This window comes from Onychomys torridus, chromosome 9 (genome assembly GCF_903995425.1).
Source record: "Onychomys torridus chromosome 9, mOncTor1.1, whole genome shotgun sequence".
NCBI lineage: Eukaryota > Metazoa > Chordata > Mammalia > Rodentia > Cricetidae > Onychomys > Onychomys torridus.
Window position 1 is genome coordinate 89,468,680 of NC_050451.1, and position 25,428 is coordinate 89,494,107.

The 25,428-nt window shown below is 38.0% G+C and overlaps 1 protein-coding gene across 1 annotated transcript in view; it reads left to right on the top strand.

Moving 5' to 3' along the window:
- Uchl3 (ubiquitin C-terminal hydrolase L3) overlaps positions 1-25,428 on the top strand; it is a 49,756-nt gene that overhangs the window by 15,217 nt on the left and 9,111 nt on the right. The window contains exons 4-6 of the mRNA XM_036199503.1: positions 2,980-3,136; positions 3,451-3,536; positions 5,039-5,086. Coding sequence (XP_036055396.1) covers positions 2,980-3,136; positions 3,451-3,536; positions 5,039-5,086 — 291 coding nt within the window. The remainder of the gene's footprint in view (positions 1-2,979; positions 3,137-3,450; positions 3,537-5,038; positions 5,087-25,428) is intronic.

Consider the following 25,428-nt stretch of genomic DNA (forward strand, 5'->3'; position numbering starts at 1 on the left):
GTAGTCCCAGGTTAGCCTCTTTTGTAATCCTGCCTTGGCTTCTTGATGATAGAATTATCTCTGGGGTCTTTTAATGCCCTGATACAGTGCTGTCGGGCATGACACAAAAGGCTGACCTTATAGGCATGTGTCAGCATGCTTGACATAGTTGGGCTTTCTTAGGCAATGCAATATTAGGTCAAAATGCACTGACCCCGTGTGGGGGCAAAATGAGCTGTTGTTTGAATCAGAATTTCTGAAACTAGTGATTTTCATGATCTGCTTTTTTGGCAAAAATGAGTTAGCTCCTGTCCTTTTCCTTTAGTGGGTCATCAGCATTTAAAAAGCTTATAGTCCTAATCAACATCAGTGACTTATTACTAGCAAGAACACAGTTTTTATTGCCAGCACCACCAAAATGAAAACAGGAAAAGGAAGAAAAAACAGGCAACAAACAACAACCCCTTCTACACACAGTTTTAAAGTATTTGTACTTATAAAAGTAGGTAATTTATATCAGTATGTATGTATACTTATATAAGGTATTTACCACTTTTTGGTATCTCTTCTAATTTGGTAGATCACGTTTCTTCTCAAAAGTGACAAATTACAAACACTGAGAGTTTGTCTAGTACATAGTACATGTTTGGGAAATACAAGGTATTTTAGTCTTGTGACTCTGAATTTGGAAATTTAATATGGAGTTGAAAATACTTATTCAAACACCAATGGAACTGTCCTGGGTACTTCAGTATGTTTCTGTAATGTCAGCAATGGTGTTTCAAGTGTGTTCTTATTCTTACTTACTAGCCAGGGGATTATAGGTAAAGAGGTTATACATTTAATATATATGATATTTGTGTTTTTGTACTTGGTGTTTCAAGTGTGTTCTTATTCTTCCTTACCAGCCAGGGAATTATAGGTAAAGAGGTTATACGTTTAATATATATGATATTTGTGTTTTTGTACTTGGTTGTTTAATGTTTTTCCCCTTTTTCTTGGTGGTTTTTGTTTGCTTTCTTCTACCTTGTGTCATTTTAGGCTTTCTCCCTTAATATTAAATCTTTAGAAGTTACTAGGCCTTATTTTGCTTTGTCAGCATTAGCATTAAACAGCAAACTAAATGGTAGAACTACATAAACACTTTAACACTGAGACCCTGATATACTCAACTTTTTTAAAAAAATCAGTTTAAATGAATGATTTAATGTTGGCACCCTCTAAAGATATTGCTTAAAACTTTGATTTAGAAATACATTCATAAAATTATTTTTAAGCATAGATACATTTGTTCTCAGAAGTACTTATTATTTTTTAGATTATTTTTATTTTATGTGTATAAGTATTTTGCCTGTATGCATGCATGTGCAGTGCCCAAGGAAGCCAGAAGAGGGCATTTGAACTTCTGGAACTAGAGTTACAGCTACTTATAAGTCACGTTGTGGGCTCTCTGATTTAAACCCAGAACTCTGCAAGAACAGGAAGTGCTCTTAACTTCTGAGCCATCTCTCCGGTCCCTAGAAACACTTTTAAACTCTGGGTTTTCTATAGATACCTTTGTATCCTTTATTATGTGGATCAGAAAAAGACCCTGTGAAAGACTTCTGTAAAAGACCAAATGATAACAATTTTGGCTTTACTATAGGCATCAAAGTCTCTAACTTCTCAACTGTAGACAGATAGCCATATCAGTACATCAATAAAATTGTACTTAATGGAAACAGGAGTGGGCAGGTTTAGCTGTGTGGTATGCACTTTGCTTACCCTTCCTCTCTTGGACTCTCAAAATTGTAGACGCTCAGGTAACAGAAGCAGTCATCTTTCTGCTTTCCTTTCTCCTCACTCAGTTTTTAACATAAAACATGTAGATATACTTGTTTGTTTTATTCAGTGTGTGTGTCTGTGTGTCTCTGTTTGTGTTGCCAGGGATTGAACCTGTGGCTTCATGCATGCTAGGCCAGCACTACCGTGGACTTACACTCCCATTGCTGGTTGTACATTTGAATATTATATATATATTTTTTTCTTTTCTTTCTTTCTTTTTTTTTTTTTGGAAGCTGAAGATCGAACCCAGGGCCTTGTTCTTGCTAGGCAAGCGCTCTACCACTGAGCTAAATCTCCAACCCTTGAAGATTATATTTTAAACCAAACTATTGCAAAGGTGATTGTTTATTAGATGGTGTGCACATTGAAAGTGTTAATATAGATTCCTATGTGCCTCCTAGTGTGGTGGTATTGTGTTCCCTGAAATATTGTGCACCCTAATAAACTTATCTGGGGTCAGAGACAGAACAGCCACAATATTAAACATAGAGGATAGGCAGTGGTAGCACACACCTTTAATCCTAGCATTCCAGAGGCAGAAATCCATCTGTTCAAGGATACAGCCTAGCATTGGTGACTCACGCCTTTAATCCCAGAAAGTGAGCCTTTAATCCCAGGGAGTGATGGTAGAAAACAGAAAGGTCTATAAGGTGTGAGGACCAGGAACTAAAAGCTTAAGGATCAGCTGAGGAACTGGCAAGGTAGGTAGCTGTGGCTTGTTCTGCTTCTCTGATCTTCCAGCATTCACCCCAATAACTGGCCTCTGGGTTTGTTTTTATTAATAAGATTCTTTAAGATTCATGCTACATCCTAGTATGGTTGTACCAATGGCATATGATGCTGAGTGCCACCGAATATGCCTGCAGCCCATGCTTGAAAGGCTGAGGCAGGAGAATTATTTGAGCTCAGAAGTTCCAGACCTACCTGGACAACACAGGGAAACCCTTGTCTGGAAGCAAGCAATGAGTAAAGTAAATAATTCGAGACTGTCCTTTTTCTCATGTCTCTATTGACACAGTTTCCATTATCTTTTGTCAGTTTGTGATAATGTTATAATCTTGCCTTAAATATTTTCTTATTTAATCTAAATCTCATCATTTTATATCCTTTACAAACTCGAGTGTTCTTTTTAGTGTGTGGTTTTTCCATGTGTACTATTGACTTTTTTCCCAATAGTATGAAGTGTTCAGGACAGAAGAGGAAGAAAAAATAAAATCTCGAGGACAAGATGTTACGTCATCAGTGTATTTCATGAAGCAAACCATCAGCAATGCCTGCGGGACGATTGGACTAATCCATGCCATTGCAAACAACAAAGACAAGATGCACTTTGGTAAGTCATTCTCTGTCTGCTTTTCCCTTTAGATGTGTTAACTTGATTGAACAGTAGGGGGTGCTCTAACTCTCTCCAACTATAAAGCAAAGCATCTCTTTTGTTATGGGAATATATGTGAAGCCAGGAGAGAAGGATATTAATCCTTCCCATTTTTTCATATTGTTGATGAACAGGCTCAGCAAAAGAACATTTGACTTTGTTATTTATCCTAAGAAAATTTTTTACCTAAGAAAATACTGTATTCTTTTTTTTTTTTTTTTTTTTTTTTTCTGTAATTAAACTTAAATTTTTAATCATTTTGACATTCTCAGAATCTGGATCAACACTGAAAAAATTCCTAGAGGAGTCTGTGTCAATGAGCCCTGAAGAAAGAGCCAAATACCTGGAGAACTATGATGTCAGTACCTTCTTTCTGTCTTGACCTCATCCCTGGGCAGCGTTACAGGATTGTAGGTTCTCTTAGTGGTTTGTCTTGAATCTATAGTTGGGGGGAAAAAAATCATATCCATTACAAGGGCTTATGTTTTTTCAGGTAACTATACATGAAATATCTAAAATGTTGTTCAGTTGACAGTTCTGTGTCCAGGACAGAATGAGCAAATATATATAGTTTGCAAATTAATAACTGTACTCTCTAATCCAGCTTGAAATGATTGTTCTAATCATTTATTAGTTTTGAAATTATTTTTCTGAAGGATTTTTGTCTTTTAGTACTATCAATAGATGATGTTCTTTGAAATTAGAAAAGCAATATGATATACATTTATTATAGTGTTTAGTGTTCCAAAATACTTTAGTTGTTTTAAGTTTTAAAAACCTGGAAATTTAATAAGAAATCCTTATTTTGCATAAAAGTAAAATAACATGACAGTTGCCAATAATTCTACCAGTGAAAGGTAGCTATCATTGATATTTTTATAAGGAACATGTATGTATATACACAATATTTTTTTAAAAATTTGATCACACTGTAATACTGTTTTATAACTTGCTTTTTTCACTTATCACAAACGTATTAATACCAGTAAGTATATATTTAACATTATTATTTTAATGGCTGAGTAGCTTTCCATTGTACCGTATATTTAACCAGTAAAATGATGTTTGGAATCTAAGAGTTTTCTCTCTCTTTTTCACTACTTAAAATTATTGCAAATGTACATTACTGTGTCTGAGGTTTTAGAACCATCCTTAATTTCATATAATCACATATATTACATGTATCAACATAGTTACTCCTAGAAGAGAAATTGCTGATCAGTTTGCATGTCTTTATGGCTTTAATACTTATCACCAAATTGCTATATGTAACAGTTATACTTTCACCCCAGGTTTTCTAGTGTGTTCATTTCTCTGCATCTTTAATAATAGTGGGTATGATTAGAGCATTTTTAAGTTCAGATAACTGAATTCCCTAGCTTCTCATAAACGCATGCCTTTTGCTCCACATTTTAAATTGCCGACTGAAATGCATGAGTAAGCATAAATGCAGCCAGAGCTGCAGGAGCATGCACCTTGGAGAGACGGATGAGATAAGCTGCTTCAGTTTCTGTCTGTGAGCTGCTCACTTTATTCCAGGTCTCAGGGAATAAAGTGCTAAGTGTGGCCTCTAACAGCTAAGGAAGCTATTTGACCCTTTCCTTGCACTTTGCAAATTAACTGTGAGCTAGTCAATTTCCTAATGCTTAAGAGATTTGTGGGTAGAAAGGACAGCAGCTCATTTGCCTATCTAGATATAATTTTGAAAGGTTTAGTGCTAAACTGCTCCTAAAGTTCTTCCAGTTTCCCACCTCATTACAGGATTTTAGGTGGTAAAAATTGAGCTTTGTTACTATTTTCATTTAAAAGTTAGATATAGCTGTTTTATTTTTTTGTAAATAGTTTATATTCTTATTACAGGCTATTCGAGTTACTCATGAGACCAGTGCACATGAAGGTCAGACTGAGGTATTTCACATTTCTTTTAAAAAATGTTGCTGTGTATAAATTTGACCTTATGCTGTGGCTTTGGAAAAGTATTTGACGCCTTTGGTTTTCTTTTTCTTTTTCCTTGGAATTTGCTCATGCAGCAGCAGCAGTCAGAGTGATAGCAGAAGAAATGTTTTTCCAGGCTGCTAACATGCTGCATGAATGGCTGATTTACTTTGCCTGATCCTTTCACAGGTTACAGATTGTGTATTCTTTGCTTTACTTAACAGGTCGCCTGTTTCTTCCCTCTCAGGTTCCTGTGACTTCCACATACATCCAGTTTTTAGCCTGGATAGTCTTTGGGCACCAGTATCATGCCTAGCTTCCAGAAGAAAAAAAAAAGGGTGTTGCTCAGTGACTCTGTACTGGGCCACCATGATGATCTTCAAATTTATGCTGCATCGAGTTCTGCTGGGTCACTTCCCATCCTTCTCTTGCCTCTCTGCTTACTTTATTCATTTCTCTCATCCATCCCTTCTCTCTACTTCTCTCAAGCCCTTACTCTCGAAGGAACTTTGTCAGAAAATATTCAGTCAGAATGAATAGAATTGGATTAACTCAACTGGTATATTTACAGCACCAGGAAACTGGACATTTCTTCCTATGTGACTTGAAATCACACCTATCAGAGGGGTGATTATTTTGGGAGAAGAAGGGAACCGGTGGAAGGGGGAAGGTGTGGGGGCAAAAGAGGGCAATGAGGGAGAATGTGATAGTGTATGCTATATGAAGTGCTGTTAGGAAAATGTCGGAATGAAACTCCTGTTCTGTACAGTTAATGTATATTAATAAAAACGGGGGAAAGTCACATTTTCACAGTTAGGATGATATTGCTTATTGGCTTTAAAAATACTTGGGAAATTGATTTTAGATTATTATTAAACCCTTTTTACAGTGAAAATACTTTGATACTATGATATAGCTGTAATTGTTCTTTCAAACTGTATGACTATGGGTGTTGGACTAATTGAAACACTAAGTGTCCTTGTAATTGTCCCTTCTAAGCTGCTCAGTCTCTTTCCAAGTTGTAGACTTGATTTTTACTGTTTACAGTAGGCGCACACAGTAGGCAGCTGTGAAATTTGTTCAGTGCTCCTGCTGTATGCATGCTTGTTGTGATCTAAGGAACTCTGGGTTGCAGTGTTGTTGTTTACTAAAACTGGTGATGAGGATTGTAGAGAGGGCTCAGGGTAAGAGCACTGGCTGCTCTTCCAGAGGTCCTGAGTTAGTTCACTTCCCAGCAACCACATGGTGGCTCACAACCATCTGTAATGAGATCTGGTGCCCTCTTCTGGCCTGCAGGTATACATGCAGGCAGAACTCTGTATTCATATTAAATAAATAAATCTCTTTTAAAAAGCTGGTGATGAGGCAGATCAGTATAAGATTATTTCAGCTCCAGAAAACTGCTTTTGTGGTACTTTCTTTTATGTGCATTCTGGATCTCCATCCAAGTTATGGCTTTACTACTGAATGATAGTCACACCTCTTTCTGTCATCCTTTGTGACTGTGGATGCCAGTTGGCTGTCACGGGAATGACCTACTGGCATTGTAGAATGTCCTTTCCCACTGCAGTGATTCTCAAAGGTGGAATGGAAGGAATGTACCGTCTTTAGAGGGCTGGTTCAGGCCTTCTCCCATAGAGTTAATCTCTCTTACCACAACCTTACAGTTGAGAATCACTGCTAGAGCCGTATCATTTATGTCCATTATGACTCTGAGACACTTTGGGTTGAAAAAATTAGTTTGAGGGCCATTCCTCAAGTTTCTGTGTCAATTTCAGCCTCTTTAACAGCTTCTCCTAATCCCAACTGCTCTGGCTATTTTCCTGAAAATATTTCTCTCTACCAATATCTTATTTTATTGCTATTTTTTCTTATAATTTCTCTTTATGAAAATACTCCTTCTCTTGGCATCTGCATTTCTGATTTCTACTTAGCTTTTAAATTGGCTTCACTGTGACACTCTATACAAAGTACTTCTTATAGTCTGTATGTATTTGATCTGTTCTACACACTCTTTCATGTGACTTCAATGTTCTGCATTTATTTTCATATTCTTTCTTAGCTATTTAAAATGTATTTTTTTCAAGCAAAATGTGGTGATATAAGCTTATGTTTTAGCACTTAGACAGCTGAGGCAGGAGAATCAGCAATTTGAGATAACCTGGTGTGCACATTGAGTTCCAGGCTCACCTAGGCTGCATAGTGAGACCCTGTCTAAACAAACAAACAAACAAACTGTGGTATACATTTCCCTACATTTTAATAATTCTAGAATTAGGACCTGTTTGAACTGTTATCATAATTTACTTGTTGTTATTTCTCCCTTAGTGGTATATAAAATGCCTCCTATAAATAGATGGTACCTTAACTTATGAGGTAGGGAATTTTATCTTTTGTTGTGGTTCTTAGGTCTAGGACTGATATTTGGTTTATTTGTACATTTTAAATTATTCAGAACTGTTCTTTGCACATAGGCTCACTACATATTTACTATTTCCAGTATTAGATTAGAAATGTCTTTAGTGGTATAAAAACTTAAAAAAAAGTCTCACGGGCTAGGGTATGGCTCCGTAGTTAAGAGCACTTACTGTTCTTCCAGAACAGTTCTTCCCGCTGCTTGTTACTATGGTTACAGGTTATCTGACGCCCTCTTCTGCCCTCTGTTGGTACCTATGTGCATATGGAGCCATACATACAGTCAGACACACACCTTTAGTCTCACTACTTAGGGGAGGCAGAAGCAGGAGAATCTCTGAAGAGTTCTAACGCAGCGAGATCTATATAGCAAACTCTAGACTAACTAGGGATACACAATGAAACAAAAACCAAAAGACAAAAATCTTAGTTTTTTGGAGTTCTACAGTAAATATTTTCACTAGAGCAAAGTTAACATTTTTATATGAGTTTAATTCCTTGTTTTATGAGTTTGATTTGTACATTACAAGATGGTCTTATTAGTAGCCCCTAGTAATTATAAGTTAGTGACCTCTTGCCCCTGAAGAAAAAAAGCTGACACTGTATAGTCTCAAAATCATTTCACAACCAGCTTCGACCTCTATCAGGAGCAGTTTGCTTTCTTTGTCTTATTTCAAAGTCATTTGCCACCTGCTGCCCGTGGGCTTCAGAGTCGTGACACAGTTTCTCTATTCCAATTGTTCTGTCAGTTCCTACACAAGACCTAGGTCTTTCCCACCCAGTCATTTTGCCTGGGTTGCCCCCAAATGATAATTGAGTGGCTTAGACAACAGAAACGGTTTCCCTCACAGTTTTGGATGCTAGGAGTCTAAGATAAAGGGCTATCGGGCGTCTCTCCCTGACTTGCTGACAACCTCTGTGTGCATTTTGGGGGGTTTGGGTGATTGGGGAGGAGAGAGCAAGAGAGATTGAGAATGAAGATGAATGTGTTTGGTGTGTCTTTCCTTCTAAGGATTCTAGTTATACATCCTATGGCCTGTTTGTTCTGGTTTACTTTCAATTGCTATGATAAAGACACTGATCAAAAGCAACTTGGGAGGAAAGGGTTTATTTTACCCTTACAGCTTGCAGTTGATCGTGAAGGTAAGTCAGAGTAGGAAACAGGGTGGGAATCTGGAGGTGGGAACTAACACAGAGATTGTGAAGACTGCTTACTAGTTTGCTTCCCATGGCTTGCTCAGTCTTTCTTATACAACCCAGGACTACCTTCCCAGTGATAGCACCACCCTCAGTGGACTGGGCCCTCACACGTTAATCATTAATGAAGAACATGATGTACAGACTTGATTAACTACAAACCAAGCAGATAGAGGCATTTTCTCAATTGAAGTTCCTCTTCCCAATTCCTAATTCTAGCTGTGGCAACTTGACAAAAACAAAACAAAACAAAACAAACAAGCCCAGAAAAAAATAAACCAACTAAAATTTAATCAGGGCACTATCAAATAATAGAGACTTGGTAATAGAACTTTGGTTTTAGTATGATGATCAGCCTAATACCATATTTGGACTTTTCATAGCCTAGTAAACACAAGAGCCTTCTGGGCTGCCTCTTCTTGTTACAGAAATGGTGTGGCCCCTTTCTCATCTTTCACATCTCAGTCGTTTTTTCAGGGAGGCCTCTTTCACCATCTACCTGTCTTTCTGTCATAAAAATGCCATCTTCCTCCTGCTCTTTTAAAATAGTCTATAATGAGTTGCTTTTCCCTTTCATTTATTCCTTCATTCTGCTCATTTACTAAAATGTGGGTCACATGACATCACATACCTTGTTTGCCATGGATGCTGGCTAAAATAAACTTCAGTCAAAAATAATGTAGTATCAAGGTTAAAACATAGGATGTAGGTTTTTATACTGATTCCTCTGCTTATTTGTGTGGGCAAGATATTTTCCTTGTGTAAACTACTGATAATATTACCCACCTTATGAGATTGTTTGAAGATTAGTGAGTTGATCTCAAAAGCTGTTTTAAAGTAGTTCCTGGCATTTAATGGGCAGTCAGTAAATATGGATGGTGACGCTATTTTACTAGGTATTGAGAAAACTAATCTGAACAGTCATGATAATGAAGCCAGGTAAAAGGAAACTTGGACTTCTTGGGCATTTTAGAGTTACTAGAGATGCTATGTGTAGTGTTTATCAAATTGGGTTCAGATCATGAAATTTATTTACTTTATAGTGGAATGTAGTGTTTTTGACCTGTGAAAGGCATTGAGCTTATGTGTAGAAGTCTAAAGGTCATGGCAGATATCTTTAGTCTCTTATGTTTGGGTAGAATCTTGTGAGCTCTCAGGAGAGAATACCTGCAAGGCAAAAAGAAATTCCAGGGTTACTTAGGTGTTAAAAGGAGCGGACAGAAGAACAGGAGCCAGTAGTTAGTAGTGTACCCTGCAGTTGATCACAGATGGTGATGGCATCATTTCCACACTCAGAACATTTTGATGGGAATGGAGGGGCAGGAAGATTATTGCATGCTGAGATTTACAAACTAACTGAGAAGTCTGTTAAGTTGAGTCACTAGTTAGTGTTCAGAGGTCTTTTCAGAAGATTGGCTGTGGCCACAGGAGAGTTGTTACTTGGATGTTTTTCACTACCTCACCATTACTGTCTGTCAGATGTTGGCTAATTCAGAAGTTTGGACAGTGGACCAACTTCACTTAGCTTTGTTTACTCACTGAAGGACGTTTTGTTTTTAATTAAACTTAAAAAATAAACAGGAGAGTGGCTATGAATAGTTTTCAGTGGAGGAATCGCTCTATCCTGTGATTTCTTTTAATTTGCTCCTTCACCATTTTGTATTGGATTCTAGATAGTAAGAATGAAAGTGTTGTTAGGTTAGTTTCCCCTCCCTTGACAGTGCTGTGGAAGCGGTTCACAGTGTGGCTGATTACTTCGTGGGAGCGTTAGGATTACAGCTAGGATCTCCCTTACAGACGGAGCAGCTGCCACATCATGAGGTGCAGCCACTGTCCCCAAGGCTTAGCCAGAACTCGAACTCGGGTAGTCTCGCTTTGTGGTCCTCTCCTAGTCCTGCCAGCCAAGTGCTGGGATTGCAGGTTGTGCCCTGTGCCAGGCCACACAGCAAACTAACACGTCAGTAGGCGGATTGTGCAGTAGGCAAATTATGATTTGATTAAAGTGATGATCATCCTACCTTGGGTGGAATGGACTGAGTGAGAAATAATAAATGGATTGTCTTTGGTTGTGCTTGAATTGCATTTCTCCAGTGATTTTGTGTGTTTTTTTTCTTTAAAGTGCCATGTTAAAAAAATTAGTGAGGGGGCTGGGGTTGATTTAGCTCAGTGGTAGAGTGCTTGCCTAGCAAGCGTAAGGCCCCGGGTTCGGTCCTCAGCTCTGAAAAAAAAAAGAAAAGAAAAAAATCGTAGGATTATATTAAGCTAAGTTTCCATTGACAAAAATGTTGTTCTACATGTATACTACAGTAATATGTGGCCCAATGCTAAATGCAGTTAAATATTTTAATGGTTACTGATTTGAAATGACTATAATTAGGTACAAGCATATTTACTTAATTTAAAGAGGACTCTAAATATCCTATCTAAGTCCTTTTAGAATGTTCGGAACGTGGCAGGTGGTTCCAAATTGATATGGTCTGGGCTTCTACCAGGTAGATTAAAAGATTCTGTTCAGACATGATGATTTTGGTAGCATGAGTATTTTTAATTGTTAATGAATAGTCCACAGTGCAAGACTGGAAAAAGTCTGCAAATCATACATGAAGGCAAGAAAGAAAACTCCTGGTGTACTTTGCCTTCAAACTACTTTCACGGCATTTGCCAGAACCTTCATGTAAATTACAGTAATAATTTTTATATTTCTAGCTTACAAAAAGCATGTTATTTTACTATGCTTTTAAATAAACATGTCAAAATTGAAAGTATACCATAAGTATACTTAGCATTTAGTTATATACTTTTTTTTTTAAGATTTATTTATTTATTATGTATACAGTGTTCTGCCTACACGCATGCTTGCAGGCCAGAAGAGGGCACCAGATCTCATTACAGATGGTTGTGAGCCACCATGTGGTTGCTGGGAATTGAACTCAGGATCTCTGGAAAAACAGCCAGTGCTCTTAACCGCTGAGCCATCTGTCCAGTCCAAGTTATATACTTAATTGTAGCATCTTAGCATAATCTGAACAACTGAGAAAAAGGAGATGTTCTTAATATTTTAATATGAATATTTTATTATTTAAAACTTTTTCAAAACTGATTCTTTGCATACTTTCAGGTGAGTAATTCAGAATTTACTCTCTATTTTCTTAATTTTGATGCTTATATTTTTAGTTTTTCAACTTAAAAATAGATTTTTATTAAATATCATTCTTTACCCAAGTGTTTATTGTATATTCTTCCAAAGAGGTTTCTTTTAGGTGTGACTAAAGGGATAGGCATTCTTAAAGTTTTCAGTTGATAGTGTAAATTGTCTTTCCTTTACTTGGCAAACTAAACCGGTGACACGTTCTGTGTCAGAGGCCGTGCATGATGAATAGGAATAAGAAATAGTTTTTGTTTTCTGAAGTCTTTTTTGCTTTGACAGAGGGAAATAAGGTCTCATTTCTAATGATCCTTCAAAGATCTTTAGTAAATTTGTGAAATGAATTTAAGTTACAATATCAAATTTAAAACTTAATGAAATTACAATGTAATCTGGCCAGGTTAGTTAGTGTTGTTGACTTTTAAAAGCAAGTCTGTTTAATCATTGGGTAAGGTTCTGATTCCAAGTATGTAGTGACAGATAGGTATATATAATTAAGGATATACCACACACAGTTGTGTCTCTCAGTATTTCTAGTGGACAGATTGGCTCCAGGAATACTCATAGATAACAGATTCCTTGTGTAAAATGTTTATTTAACTTCTATTCATTATTCATTTTATATGTCCTTTGGAATGGGTTGATATTTGCATATAATCTATGCATATCCTCTTGTGTCCTTAAAATCATCTGTAGGTTACTTATTAATAGATATTAGATGTTAGGGAATACTAAGAAAAGAATATATAATAGAATTTTCAATCTGTGATTGGTTAAATCAAAAGATGGCAGCTGGCTTGTAGTGGCTTACGCCTTTAATCCCAGCACTTGGGAGGCAGAGGCAGGCGGATCTCTGTGAGTTCAAGGCCAGCCTGCACTACACAGTGAATTCCAGGGAAGGCACAAAGCTGCACAGAGAAACCCTGTCTCAAAAAACAAAAACAAAAAGCCAGATGGCGAGTTCATAGCAACATAGCTGTGTGTGTGTGTGTGTGTGTGTGTGTGTGTGTGTGTGTGTGTGAGAGAGAGAGAGAGAGAGAGAGAGAGAGAGAGAGAGAGAGAGAGACGGATGGATCCAGCCAATTAGAATCTAGGTGACTTTTGACTTAGCCAGTACATATTGTCAGTGTAGGAGACAAGTTTAAAGTTGTATCTTTATTGTGTAGATACAGTTTATGGCTTCATTGCAAACTGAAGTGAAGATATTTACAGTTTTAAAATATCTCATTACCTTTATTTTGTGTGCACCTGCATGCATGTGAGTAAATACCATGTCATGTGCGTGGAGGTCAGAGGCCAGCTTTCTGCAGTCAATTTTCCTTCCACCCTGGAGGTCCCAGGAGTCAGACTTGGGTCATTAGGCTTGGTGCAGGAACCTGTGCCCCTTGAGCTGTCTCACCTGCCCCGAAGCATAGCAGAAGTCCTTCCATTCAGCCACAACCAAGCCTGCATGCCTAAGGTTAAGTGCTCACTCTCATTTATAGTCGTCTCTGAGGACGCTTGTGTCTTTTTCCTCTGCTATGAAAGAAACAGCTGTTAGGAAGAACTTAGTTCCTATATAGAGTTTAAATTCCTGATTCTCTTGGAAGAGACAAGTGGAAACAGCAAAATGTAGCTAAGGTATGTAAGTCTGATTTTATCAACAAGATTGAGATAGAGACTAGGGAGATGGCTCAGCATCTGAGCTTGGTTCCTAGCACCCATGTCAGGTGGCTCATGACCCCTGGGCAACTCCAGCTCCAGCATACCTGGAACCCTCTGCTGGCCTTCTTGGGTATCCGTACTCACATGCACACATCTCCACATGGACATACACATACTAAAAACAAAATAAGTTCTTTTTAAAGTTGACAATAATTTCCTGCTCATTTTTAGCTTTTCTGTACTTTCCACAACCTGTTTTCCTTATTTTGACACGACTTGGAGTTGGGTTTTGGGAGGCAGTTCCCTTTCATTTTGTTCTCCACGCTGGGATGCCGGGCCTCCCAGCCTGCGTCCTCATGCTTTCCTCCTGCCTTCTCTTCTCCACTGCGGCCTGAGTGCAGGCCTTACGCTCCTCCTACCTCCTCCTTCTCTCTCCTGTTCTCGTCTGAGAAATGGGAGCACTAAGCTGTTCCTTTGAGGGAAACATCTAGACTGCCCTCAGCAGTTCCTCCTTTCAGACCTAACTAGATATGCTGCTTCCATCTGAAACTGCCTTAGGTATAAACATGGACCAACATGCATGGAGATGAGAAGGTTTTTCTCCTCATATTCTGACTTTACAGTTCATAGGGCAGTGTCAGGATGGAAGAATTTGCACTTAATGAGAACCGTATTTGGGGCTACACTCAAATGATATGAAAGAAATTCTGAACCTTAGCTTAGGTAGCTTGACAACAGTAAGCTCAAATTTCATTGAACATTAAAAATCACAGAATGAAGTGAAGGCAGTTGTTAGACTTGCAGTGGGGTGTGGATTGGGAAAGAGTATCTGGAGGCGGTTGGCCTCTGCTGCATATGGTGAAGAAAGGTGCTCTGGCGTACATGGCCTGTGGAGTCTGTAGTGCTAGTTTATGTATTTTGATTCTAGTTTGTGCTTTATTTTGACAGCTTTGCCAATTGAACAGGGATGAGTTTTTATCTTTTGCATGGATCTGACTACTTTACTTTTCTATTTTAAATTCAACTTTAAATTTCCTCTAAACCTTAAAATCAAAATTATAATTTAATTCTAAATGAATTCCTGCAAATTTTAGGCTAGATTTTAGCACATGTGTGCTTGGTACCTGCAGAGGTCAGAAAAGGGCATTGGATCCCCTAGAACTGGAGTTATGGATGGTTACATGCTGCCGTGTGAGTATTGGGAATCAAGCCCAAGTCCTTTGCAGGAGCAAATGCTCAGCACACAGGAGACTGAGACAGGAAGAGATTGAAGCCAGCCTAGGAATGTAGTGAGACCCCATCTCAAACTTCGCTCAACCTTCCCCCAAATTTCCCATGAAGTCTTAACCATAGTCCTTTGGTAGTCATGTTATATGTTTTGGAAAATAGTGTTTATTTTAAGTATCTTTCATGGTCACGAAATTACATGTTATAATGTAATTATAGATGTAATGACAAATTTAAATGAAAATGCTTTGGCTATAAGCCAAAATATACTTATTTTTGTAGCATTTTAAAATAATTTAGATGTTACCTACCAGACATTTGGTTTTTAACAGGGAAGTACTTTTAGAAAGGTCCTCTGCCCTCCTTTTTAAAGTTCTGGGTATTTTTATTTTGGCCTTTATAGCAATTCTAATTGCTTGGTGTTAAACTATTGGAAGAATACATTTTTAAAAAATATGTAGAGTATGTGCATATGATTTGTGAAAGGAAAATTTCTCTTTAAGGACCTGGGATTTATGCTTTTATTTACCTCTTTCCTGCAAATAGTTATAAATTTGACAGTCAGAAGGGAAATTAGAATTACATTTGGGAAATGCAGGTAGAAATAATAGATGTGTCTGTGAATCAGTTAAATTCTTGACATTGATGGAGTGAGGTAGCTCTCCATATTATGGAAAATATTGATATTGAAGCCGGGTATTAACAAATCCCATTTTGGGATTAAAGTTATATGGCCTCTGGCTCCAGATGAACAGATGAATCATTGATCTTATATTACCCAGAATTAGAGTAATATAGTCACTATTACCCTCCTCCTCATCTTCTTTTTTTTTCTACTTAACTTTGAGTTTATATAAGAGTCAGAATGTTTAGTTTTTTATTTAAAAATTTTTTTTAATCAGTTTCTTTAATGCCATTCTGTTGGAAAAGTAGAACATTTTTTTTTTTTTAATGTCTTTGGATTCCTAGAAAGTACCTGTCTGAAGAACTAGAATTAAGATATAGGTTTACAGATTATACCTTGTTTTGTTCCTCTCCCCTTAGTGGTCTTTTGTTTGTTTGTTTGTTTGTTTTTTAACTAATTGAAGGTTTCTGTCTGACAGCATCATTTCTCAACAGTTCAGATTATTAGCATTCTCACCATAAAATGTTTTAAGATCTGTTTATGATACTTTTAGACATAATGCTTCTGTATACTTAATAGACTATAGCTAGTAAAAATATGACTTTACATTTACTGAACAATAAAATATTGTGTGACTTTCTATTTTCATTTTATTACAGTAATCTGGATCAAACTACAATATTCTTGAATTATACAATTTTCTTGCATATTCTATGTAGAGTGGTAAAGTCTCATTACACCATCAAGATACCAATGTAGTCTGCCAGTGGGACATAGAGTTCTGTTAATGTCTTGGCAAACATTGGTACTGTTAGTACTCTTAATTTGATAATTATTAATGACTTTGGATTCCATTATGAGAGAGAGAGATTATCATTATGAGCTATAAGCAACTATAAAGGGAGTGAAAATTTATAGTTACTGCTTCAGTATTTAAAATTTCAAATATTTAGTTATTAGCCAAGCATAATAATGCATACTTTTAATCCCAGCACTTTGGAGGCAGAGACAGGGTTCCTGAATTCAAGGCCAGCCTGGTCTACATAGTGAGTTCCAGGACAGCTGAGACTACACAGAGAAAACCTGTCTCAAAAAATAAAATAAAACAGAAAAGTTACTTATTAAACCCTTAAGGCTGGCATAGAAGCAATAATACCCTGAATAATAGCTGTCTAGGAGTCATTTAAATATACATTCAGAATCTAAAATGGGGTGCTAACCAGGTACAGTTTCAATTCCAAAAGCTCTGATATTGGAAACACTTTTGGATAAGGGCCATTTGACCTGTTGTTACATTATGGGAAACAAGACAGTATAATAATGTACACATTTTAATACTGTATAACATTAGTCACATATACAAACATAGAATTCTTGATGTTTGAAACATACTGAGCTGGCATTGTGATGCCCCCCCTTTCCTCTGCCACATATGCTTACACTGAAAAATATGATGTGCAGAAATAGAGCTAAAATCACACATAAATATTATGACAGTGTTTGGGCAAAAACCTCTATCTTCATGTTTAGAAATGATCGTAATTTCTATCTTGAGGGATTGTTGTGGGACTCTGCGTAGCCTTAGTATCCTAGGACACCTGGTATGAGGTCTTGTTAGCTGTGACTACTGTTGTATAGAGAGATTTGTGTGAATATGTTCATTAGGACATTGTTTATAGTTGTAGAAAACTAGGGCCACTCTAAAAGTGCGGTGTCTTCAAGGTGCATCGTCTCTGACATTAGTCTTTAAAGACTAGTATGTTGCATTGGAGAATGTTGTGGAGATACTGAGATAGGTAGGCATCTAAAATATGACTGATGAAAAGGAAACACAGAGATTTGTCTAATTTTGTAAAAACAGAAGAGCTATAAATGTTAGCAAATTGTGACAGGCAAACTCTTGCAGGCTGTCAAGAGAATATAGAGTCCCTGTGAGCAGTCCCAAAGGGAGGGTTCACACCCGCTTTCTACAGATCTCACTGGATACAAAGGAATTTGACTGCAGGCCAACAAGGCAGAAAAGAGCCTCAGGTGAAGGTGTAGAGGAGGGGAACAATGGCCACTGTGGAAAGCACTTACCTGGGCTCATCTTTTCTGGAGAGCAAAGTTTAAAAACCCTGAACAACAACAACAACAAAAAAACCCTCTTTCTAGGATCTCTGAGAGATCCTCTACTACTCAGGGAATCCTTGGAAAAGCCCTGCTGTGCTTGATGTACAGGAACTAAGGAGCTACCAATGACAGATGTTGAACAAGAACAAAGGAAGACTTTTCATCACCACCATTAGACAAGAAAGCACCCCATGTCCTGAGGTGAGGGTGAGTGCGTAGCATGAAGAAAGACCTCAGGCACAGGCTCTGGGCAAAGGCCTAAAGCTTTTGATGGAGCAAGAAGTGAAATGAAAGACTTCAGTAACCCAGTGTTCAGTCTCAGTGTGGTGGGATGCTGAATTTTCACCTACGGTTGTCCTGAGGGTAACTATACCCAAAACAAAACAAGACAGCTCAACCTCTGGATGGATTAGAAGAGTCATTCCTCTGCACAGACATCATGATGGGGCATGCCCATTCCTAAATGTAGATACTATTTATCTCTGTCTCTGTCATACTATATAAGATGTTCGACTTTTAAACAAAAATAGCAAGAAAAATTACATCAGCTCTCTATCAGGAGACAAAGCAATCAACAGAATGAAGCTTAGCTACACTGTTAGTGTTGGACTATCAAAAAATATGTAATAATAGCATTAAAGGTTCAAGTGGTCAAGATGGGCAACATGTATCAAGAGGGGGAGATAGTTGGCAGAGTTGAAAACTCTAAGAAAGAATTAAATGGACATGCTAGGCTCAAAAATCAGGACCAGAAGTGAAGAATGCCTTTAAATAGCTTTCCAGTAGAGTCAGAAAAAACTGAGGGTGGAAAAAAGCTCATTGTATTTGGGCTGCGGTGACAGCTCAGTGTTTGCTCTGCAAGCCTGAGCTCCGCAGCACCCACAGAAAAGCCAGACATGCATCACAGTGTCTATAAACCCAGTACTCCTATGGTGAGAGGGGAGGCAGACACAGGAGAATCTCCCGAAGCTCATGAGCCCCCAGCCTGTGTATGGAACAGAAAATAGTGAAAGAGATTGCCTCAAGCAAGGTGAGAGATGTGGACCAGTGTGACCAAGGTTGTCTTCCGTCCTCCGTGTGCTCATGCGTGTGAATTCACACGCGTTTAAAAAAGGGTTCAGTGAATTTTACGACAAACCACTGAAAGTTACTTAAGTTACTTCACCTACAGAAAGAACTAAAAAGTCTGTTGGACAAGAAAAGACAGGAATATCTAGGCGCTGCAGGCAGTCTCAAATGGTTAGTATACTGAAGTGGAATCCTGGAAAGAGAGGCAGAGAGCAAGCAGTAAGAGGGGTAATAGGGAAAGGGGGCCTTTGGATATAAAACGTCAGAAGAGTCAATGGTTAACTGTTTTTTCGAAAATAACTGGCCACATCTTCAAGAACTTCAGAAACACTGTAGAGTAAATATTCCTGTCATCAGACACCCTCCCAGGTAATCAAATACTTAGAAAGACAAAAGATAAGTAGATGTTCAAGCTACTCAGAAGACCCAGAAGAAACAGGTATATAAGAAAGAATTATGGCAAGATTTCTCATCAGAAATTCTGCAGAGTAGAGCACAATAAGATACTATTTTTAAAGTACTGAAAGAATTCAGTGGAAAAAGCTTTTAAAATGGACAAATAGAACCTGTATAACAAAAATGAAGAAAACTCATTCCCACTTTATTTCCACTATAAGAAATATAAAAGAATTTCTCCATGCAGAAACATTGTGATAACAGGAAGAAATTTGGACCCACTCAGAAATTGGGAAGTCCTGGAGATGGGGCAAGTAAAGGTAACTAAAAATATTTTTAAAGATTTATTTGTACTTTTAACTCTGGGTATGTGTGCGTGCATGTGAGTACCTACAGAAGCCAGGACATCAGGTCCCACTGGAGCTAGAATTGTAGGTGGTTGTAAGCAGTCTGATGGGTGCTGGGAATTGAGTAAGAGCAGGTAGGTATTAGCACCTGAGCCATCTTTCCAGCTACATTTTTTTTTCTTACTTTTAATTGCACCAAAAGATACTTGTGTAGCTGGGCACAGTGGCACTCACCTGTATCCCAATACTTAGGAGACTGAGACTGGAGGATGTCAAGTGGGAAGCCAAATTGGGCTTTGTAGACCTTATCTCCAAAAGCAAATGAAGCCTGAATTGTCTAAATAAACAGTAACCACATATTGGAAGTTTATACCATATGCAAAAATATTTGATGCTAGTACAAGGAATGGGAGAAAATATTTTGATGGTACTGCTGTGAGGTTCTAATACTACGTGTCAAGTGGTGTGTAATTATTTGAAGAACATAGCGAGGTGGTGGTGGCGCGGCGGCCGCGCATGCCTTTAATCCCAGCACTCAGGAGGCAGAGGCAGGTGAATCTCTGAGTTAGAGGCCAGCCTGGTCTACAGAGCAAGTTCCAGGACAGCCAGGGCTACACAGAGAAACCCTATCTTGAAAAAAACCAAACAACAATGTAGTTGGAGTTCTCCTGCCTGGCCCACAGTCAGGACAAATCTCTCTCACCCGCCAGGCCCATAGACGCTCAGAACCAACCAAGTAAACACACAGAAACTTACATTGTTTAGAAACTGTATGGCCATGGCAGGCTTCTTGTTATCTACTTCTTTTATCTTAAATTAACCCATTTCTATTCATCTATACTTTGCCACATGGCTCGTGGCTTACCAGTACCTTACATCTTGTCATGGTGGCGGCTGGCGGTGTCTTTCTCCATCCAGCCTTCCACCTCCCAAAATTCTCTTCTCTCTTGTCCCACCTATACTTCCTGCCTGGCCACTGGCCAATCAGAACTTTATTTACACAGAGCGCTATCCACAGCACAACAACAATAACAGCAAAAAGAACACCAGGACTAAAGAAACTTAACTATAAATCCTAAGACAATTGCTAAAATAGATTTGTTTGTTTGTTTGTTTTTCGAGACAGGGTTTCTCTGTGTAGCTTTCACCTTTCCTGGAACTCACTTGGTAGCCCAGGCTGGCCTCGAACTCACAGAGATCTGTCTGACTCTGTCTCCCGAGTGCTGGGATTAAAGGCGTGCACTACCACTACCCGGCTTAAAATAGATTTTTTTTTAAAACTATAAACATACCTATAGTAAAGATTAGTAGAATCACAAAAATACTTTTTAAACACACAATGGAACAAAGATTGGAGTAAACAAAATTAACAATATAGATTATAATCCAACCATAGGGAAAAAATGACATGCAATTAATACTATGTAAGACATTTAAATGTAGATATGTAAGTTGAAGAAAAATTAACTTAGTTGAAAAACATGGCTCAACTATATGATGTTTACAAGAGACCATTTTAAATAAAATTCACAGAAAGCTGACAATTAAAATAATAGGGGGGCTGGAGAAATGATGGTCGTGTGGTCAAGAGCACTTGTTGTTCTTTGAAAATACTCAAGTTTGGTTCTTAGTACCCACCTCTAACTCCTGCTCCAGGTATCCAACATCCTCTTCTGGCAGCTCTGGGAAACTGCACACGTGCCATATACACTCACATACAGACACACACAATTTAAAATAGCAACATATTTTTTGGAAAATGTTAACATGTCATAAAGACAAAGACTGCTGGAAATGTTCCAGATTAAATGATTTTTAAAGAACCATGATAAATGATGAAGTCATGTTAGTCCCTGACCTGTTCCTTTCCTTGCCCTCCTTAGAGAAGCTGGCAGCACTCTGCCCTAGGGAAGTCACCATATTGATCCCAAATTTAGTGTGAATATCCTATCAGCGTTGCACACTAAGTCCCAGAACTTCTGGACTCAAGTGATCCTCCTGCATCAGCCTCCTTACTAGAACTACAGGTGCGTGCCACTATGTGCAGCCTCCTACAGACTTGGAAGACAATTGTGCATAGGCCATGACTGGATGAACCAGAAAAATTAACATACAGGTTGGACATTAGACAATCTAGATATTGTGCTAGTATAAAAACATAGATGATAATTGCACTACTGTTACTAAGAGATTTCCTTGATTTATACTTAGTTGACCTTCTATATTCATCATATCTGCATCTGTACAGTCAACCAACCACGGGTCAAAAATATGCTTTAAAAATGTTTCTCAGAGCTGAAGAGATGGTTCAGGGGTTAAGAGCATGTACTCCAGAGGACCCAGGTTTGGTTCCCAGAACCCACTTACCCACTTTAGGTATCTCATAACCAAGTGTAATTCCAGCCTGGGAGATCTGATACCTGGCCTCCAAAGGTATCTACATTCTTATGCATGAGCTTGTGCACATACACAGTCACACAAACAATTAAAAAACATTTTATATATATATATAAATAAAATGTGCTTCTTGCCAGGTGATGGTGGTGCATGCCTTTAATCCCTGCACTTGGGAGGCAGAGGCAGGTAGATCTCTGAGTTTAAGACCATCCTGATCTACAGAGTGAGTTCTAGGATAGCCAAGGCTACACAGAGAAACCCTGTCTTGAAAAAACCAAAAAAAAAAAAAAAAAAGAAAGAAAGAAAGAAAAAGAAAAAAATTGCCTGTATTAAAAATCTACAGACATTTTTGTCATTATTTTCTAAATGATACAGAACATTAACCTTTCATGGGTTGATACTGTATTGGATGTTGTAAGAAGTAATTGAGGTGACTTTGAGTATATGGGAAGATACATACATGCAGGTTATATGGAAGTACTATTACAAGATTTTATATAAGAGATTTGAGTATACCCACATTTCTGGAGCCATTCTCTCATGGATATAAAGAGACATTTGTGCTTATGGGTGAAAATATTGGATATCATACCAATAAATGGGTTTTGTTTACTCTTAGATAGTTTCAGGAAGAAAAGTTATGAGGGAAGACATGTAATTACAAATGATCAAACATGAGGCACCAAGGACATGCCTGGGTATTTCCTGTACCATTTGTAGTTTCTGTAACTTCGTAAATTTGAAGTTACTAAAACAAAAGTTGTAAAAATTGTTTAAAAAAATCCAAGAATGAGACCATTAATACCTATATATGTGTGCATATAGTAAACAACTTAAAGGAATGAGCGTGTCGGCCTGTAGGACAGAGTGCTTGTTTGCCTACTGCTTGCTGTAAAACAGTGCTCTCCTCCAACTTAACAGCCCTCTCCTGACACACAGCCTCCTGCATGTGCAGCAATGTCCTTATGTGCCTGCACATAGACTGTCAATCCTCCTTGTGCTATGAATAGTGAAATTATATCTACCTAGAAATCTCATGGCTTTGCTGGCACCCATGGAAAATAACACTTAATTATTAGATTGAAATGTAAAAATCAAATCCCAGACCTACTCTTAAACATGTTCTACTTGTTCTTAGTGTGTGTGTGTGTGTGTGTGTGTGTGTGTGTGTGTGTGTGTGTGTGTGTTTAATGTGATTTTTTTGGCCCAGAATACCTTTTCCATTTCATCTCTACCAACCTCCCATCATTATTTCACTGTGTGACTGTGGTATGATACTCTTTCCTTCCCTGGATTCTTAGAAAATAGTGTTTGTTTCTCCACCTCTCTTTAGTCTCTACCCCATCTCACTCTTCACTCCATTTTCCCTCGTTCATTCATTTGTCTTTTCTCTTCTTCCCGTTGCCTCTCATTTGAATGAACTCAGATTGAATGCACCAGTCTGTGAGAGCAAACACTATTATATTTACCTTTATTCCCAAGTGGAGTCAAGTCTTTATATGTTTCTAGTAGATGATTAATATTATGAATGCTGGCTAACATGCTGAACTTAAACCTCCAAGGGGGAGAAAATGACAGTTTTGTTTTAGGCTAGTGTTTAACTTACATAGATCAAGAGTGCCAACAAGGATCGTAGACTTTGAAGGGTCCGAAGAGTTTTGGAGATCGTTTCAAGCTAAAGTCCCTTTCCTAATGTCATAGCTGGTAAAATGTAGTATCACCAAAGAACTGACGACTAGCCTTTTTTATTCTTCTCACTGTAGTTATACTGGTGATGGCTTTGTCAAGCTAGAAACAAATCCCATATACTGTTGCTGTCTGCTGAAAATGCCAGTCGTAAGATGACTGGATTACCACTGATAAGTTAGTTTTACATCCTGTATATTTTGTGGATCCACAGCATTTGGGAAGTCATCCCCCAGTATCTAGCCTTAGACAATTACACTTGGCTCTGTTTTATAAGACAATTATAACCTAGTGTAATAAAAGCTGTCACCAGAACCTTTCTCTCAGCCACACAGGCTCTGTGCTGGTGATTAGGACCATTTAGCTCCAGAACCTCATCTCTTGGGTTTAGCTGCAGTCCTCCGATGTGCTGCCAACACGACCGAGGTCCTGTCACTTCACCCATTGGCGCTCTGCTTCCTCTGATTTGTAAGATATGAATACAGTTGTAACAATCCCACCAGTTACTGGGAGATTAATGAACTGATAGATACGTACCGTTCAGAGAGTACCTGATGTAAGTGGTACACATTTTGTATAATGTTACTATGTACTCAAAAGATGGACAAGAGGCTATAATGCTTTCCTTGTAACTTGTCAGCCAATAACAAGGATTATTAGTTGATTCAGGTCATCACCTTCAGAGGGGTTAGTTTTGCTCTTATTTGTAATTTTAAGGGTATACTCCCTTTCAGAGTTTATACTATCTAAATAATTGTTTTTACCAATGCCTATTATGATTCAGTTTCCTTTCCAGTTTTGTTCTTTATGTGACTTGTCTTTGTTATGTGGATTTTGTGTATTACGTTTTTAAAGCCAGATATATAGATATAGATATAGATACTATTTTAGTGGCTTTTAAATCTTTAGTTTCATGAGTCTGTGCAATGGAAATGAGGATATGTAAATTTTCAGATGTGCACTTAAAAAGTTATGTAACATAACCTTGTGCTTGATTATAAATTCCCACTTTACCCATTTTAAGCAACATTCATATGTGATCTTTTACTAGAATACAATTATTAAAAGTACTTGACCATATGAATGCAAGTATGACCATACGTTGCTTTAAGGATAAATGATCACCCAGTAACGTGGTCTAAGTAAAATATTCTCTCTTTTAATTATGTAGTCCTCCTCGCCATCCTCATCACAGCCTCATTCTAGCCACTGCAGAACGAAGGCCTCATCATTGTGTCACCATGCATCCCTGCCCTGGGTCAAACGTAACCATGTAGGCCCTGCAAAGGCTACCAGTCCATCTCTCCGTCTTCGTCGCTGGCGACCCTTCTTACGCCTACCATCTTTGGGTCTCCATTCTGTTGTAAGTGTAGTCAACCTTCCATCTCTTCTCCCAGTGACAAGGGCAGTCTTTTTGTTTGTGTGTTTGTTTTCCTTAAACGTCTCCAGTCTTTAAAGTGCTTTTCTCTTGGTTCACTCAACCATTAGCTTTTTCTACCCCAATAAGATTGCAAGCATACCTCCATGCTCTGCAGTCTAGCTTGACTTTGCCTGTGCCTTGGTGAACATCCATCTTTCCACTCCATATCCTGTGAATGTAAGGAGATGTGCCTGTTGATGAATACTGATTGGCATTTGTGATAACACGAAGTTCCTATGAATTGTTAAGTGAGTGTGTATTTCCTTACCCTTCAGCTTTCTGATTTCACTTAGATAACTTAGGTCAACAAATGCTATGTACCCTGAGTTCTTTGCCATCTATTCCTTTACTATTATTTTTTTTTCATATTTCTGAGCATGACTAGTCTCTTGCCATGCTCTGGGTCACTTTACTTACTCTGTCCTCAATCTAAATCCTTCATGGTGTAATGTGTTGCATCTAAACTATTTTATTCCTTGATGTGGCTCAGGTACTTGGTTTAATCTTGATCCAGTCTTTCCTGCCAATTCAGTTTCTAATGATCTTTTCAAGTAGGAGGTGGAGAGTTGCTCCTTGTGTATTGATATAGGCGTCCTACAAATTTTATTTCTCTTGTAAGCTAAAAGTATCAGCCAA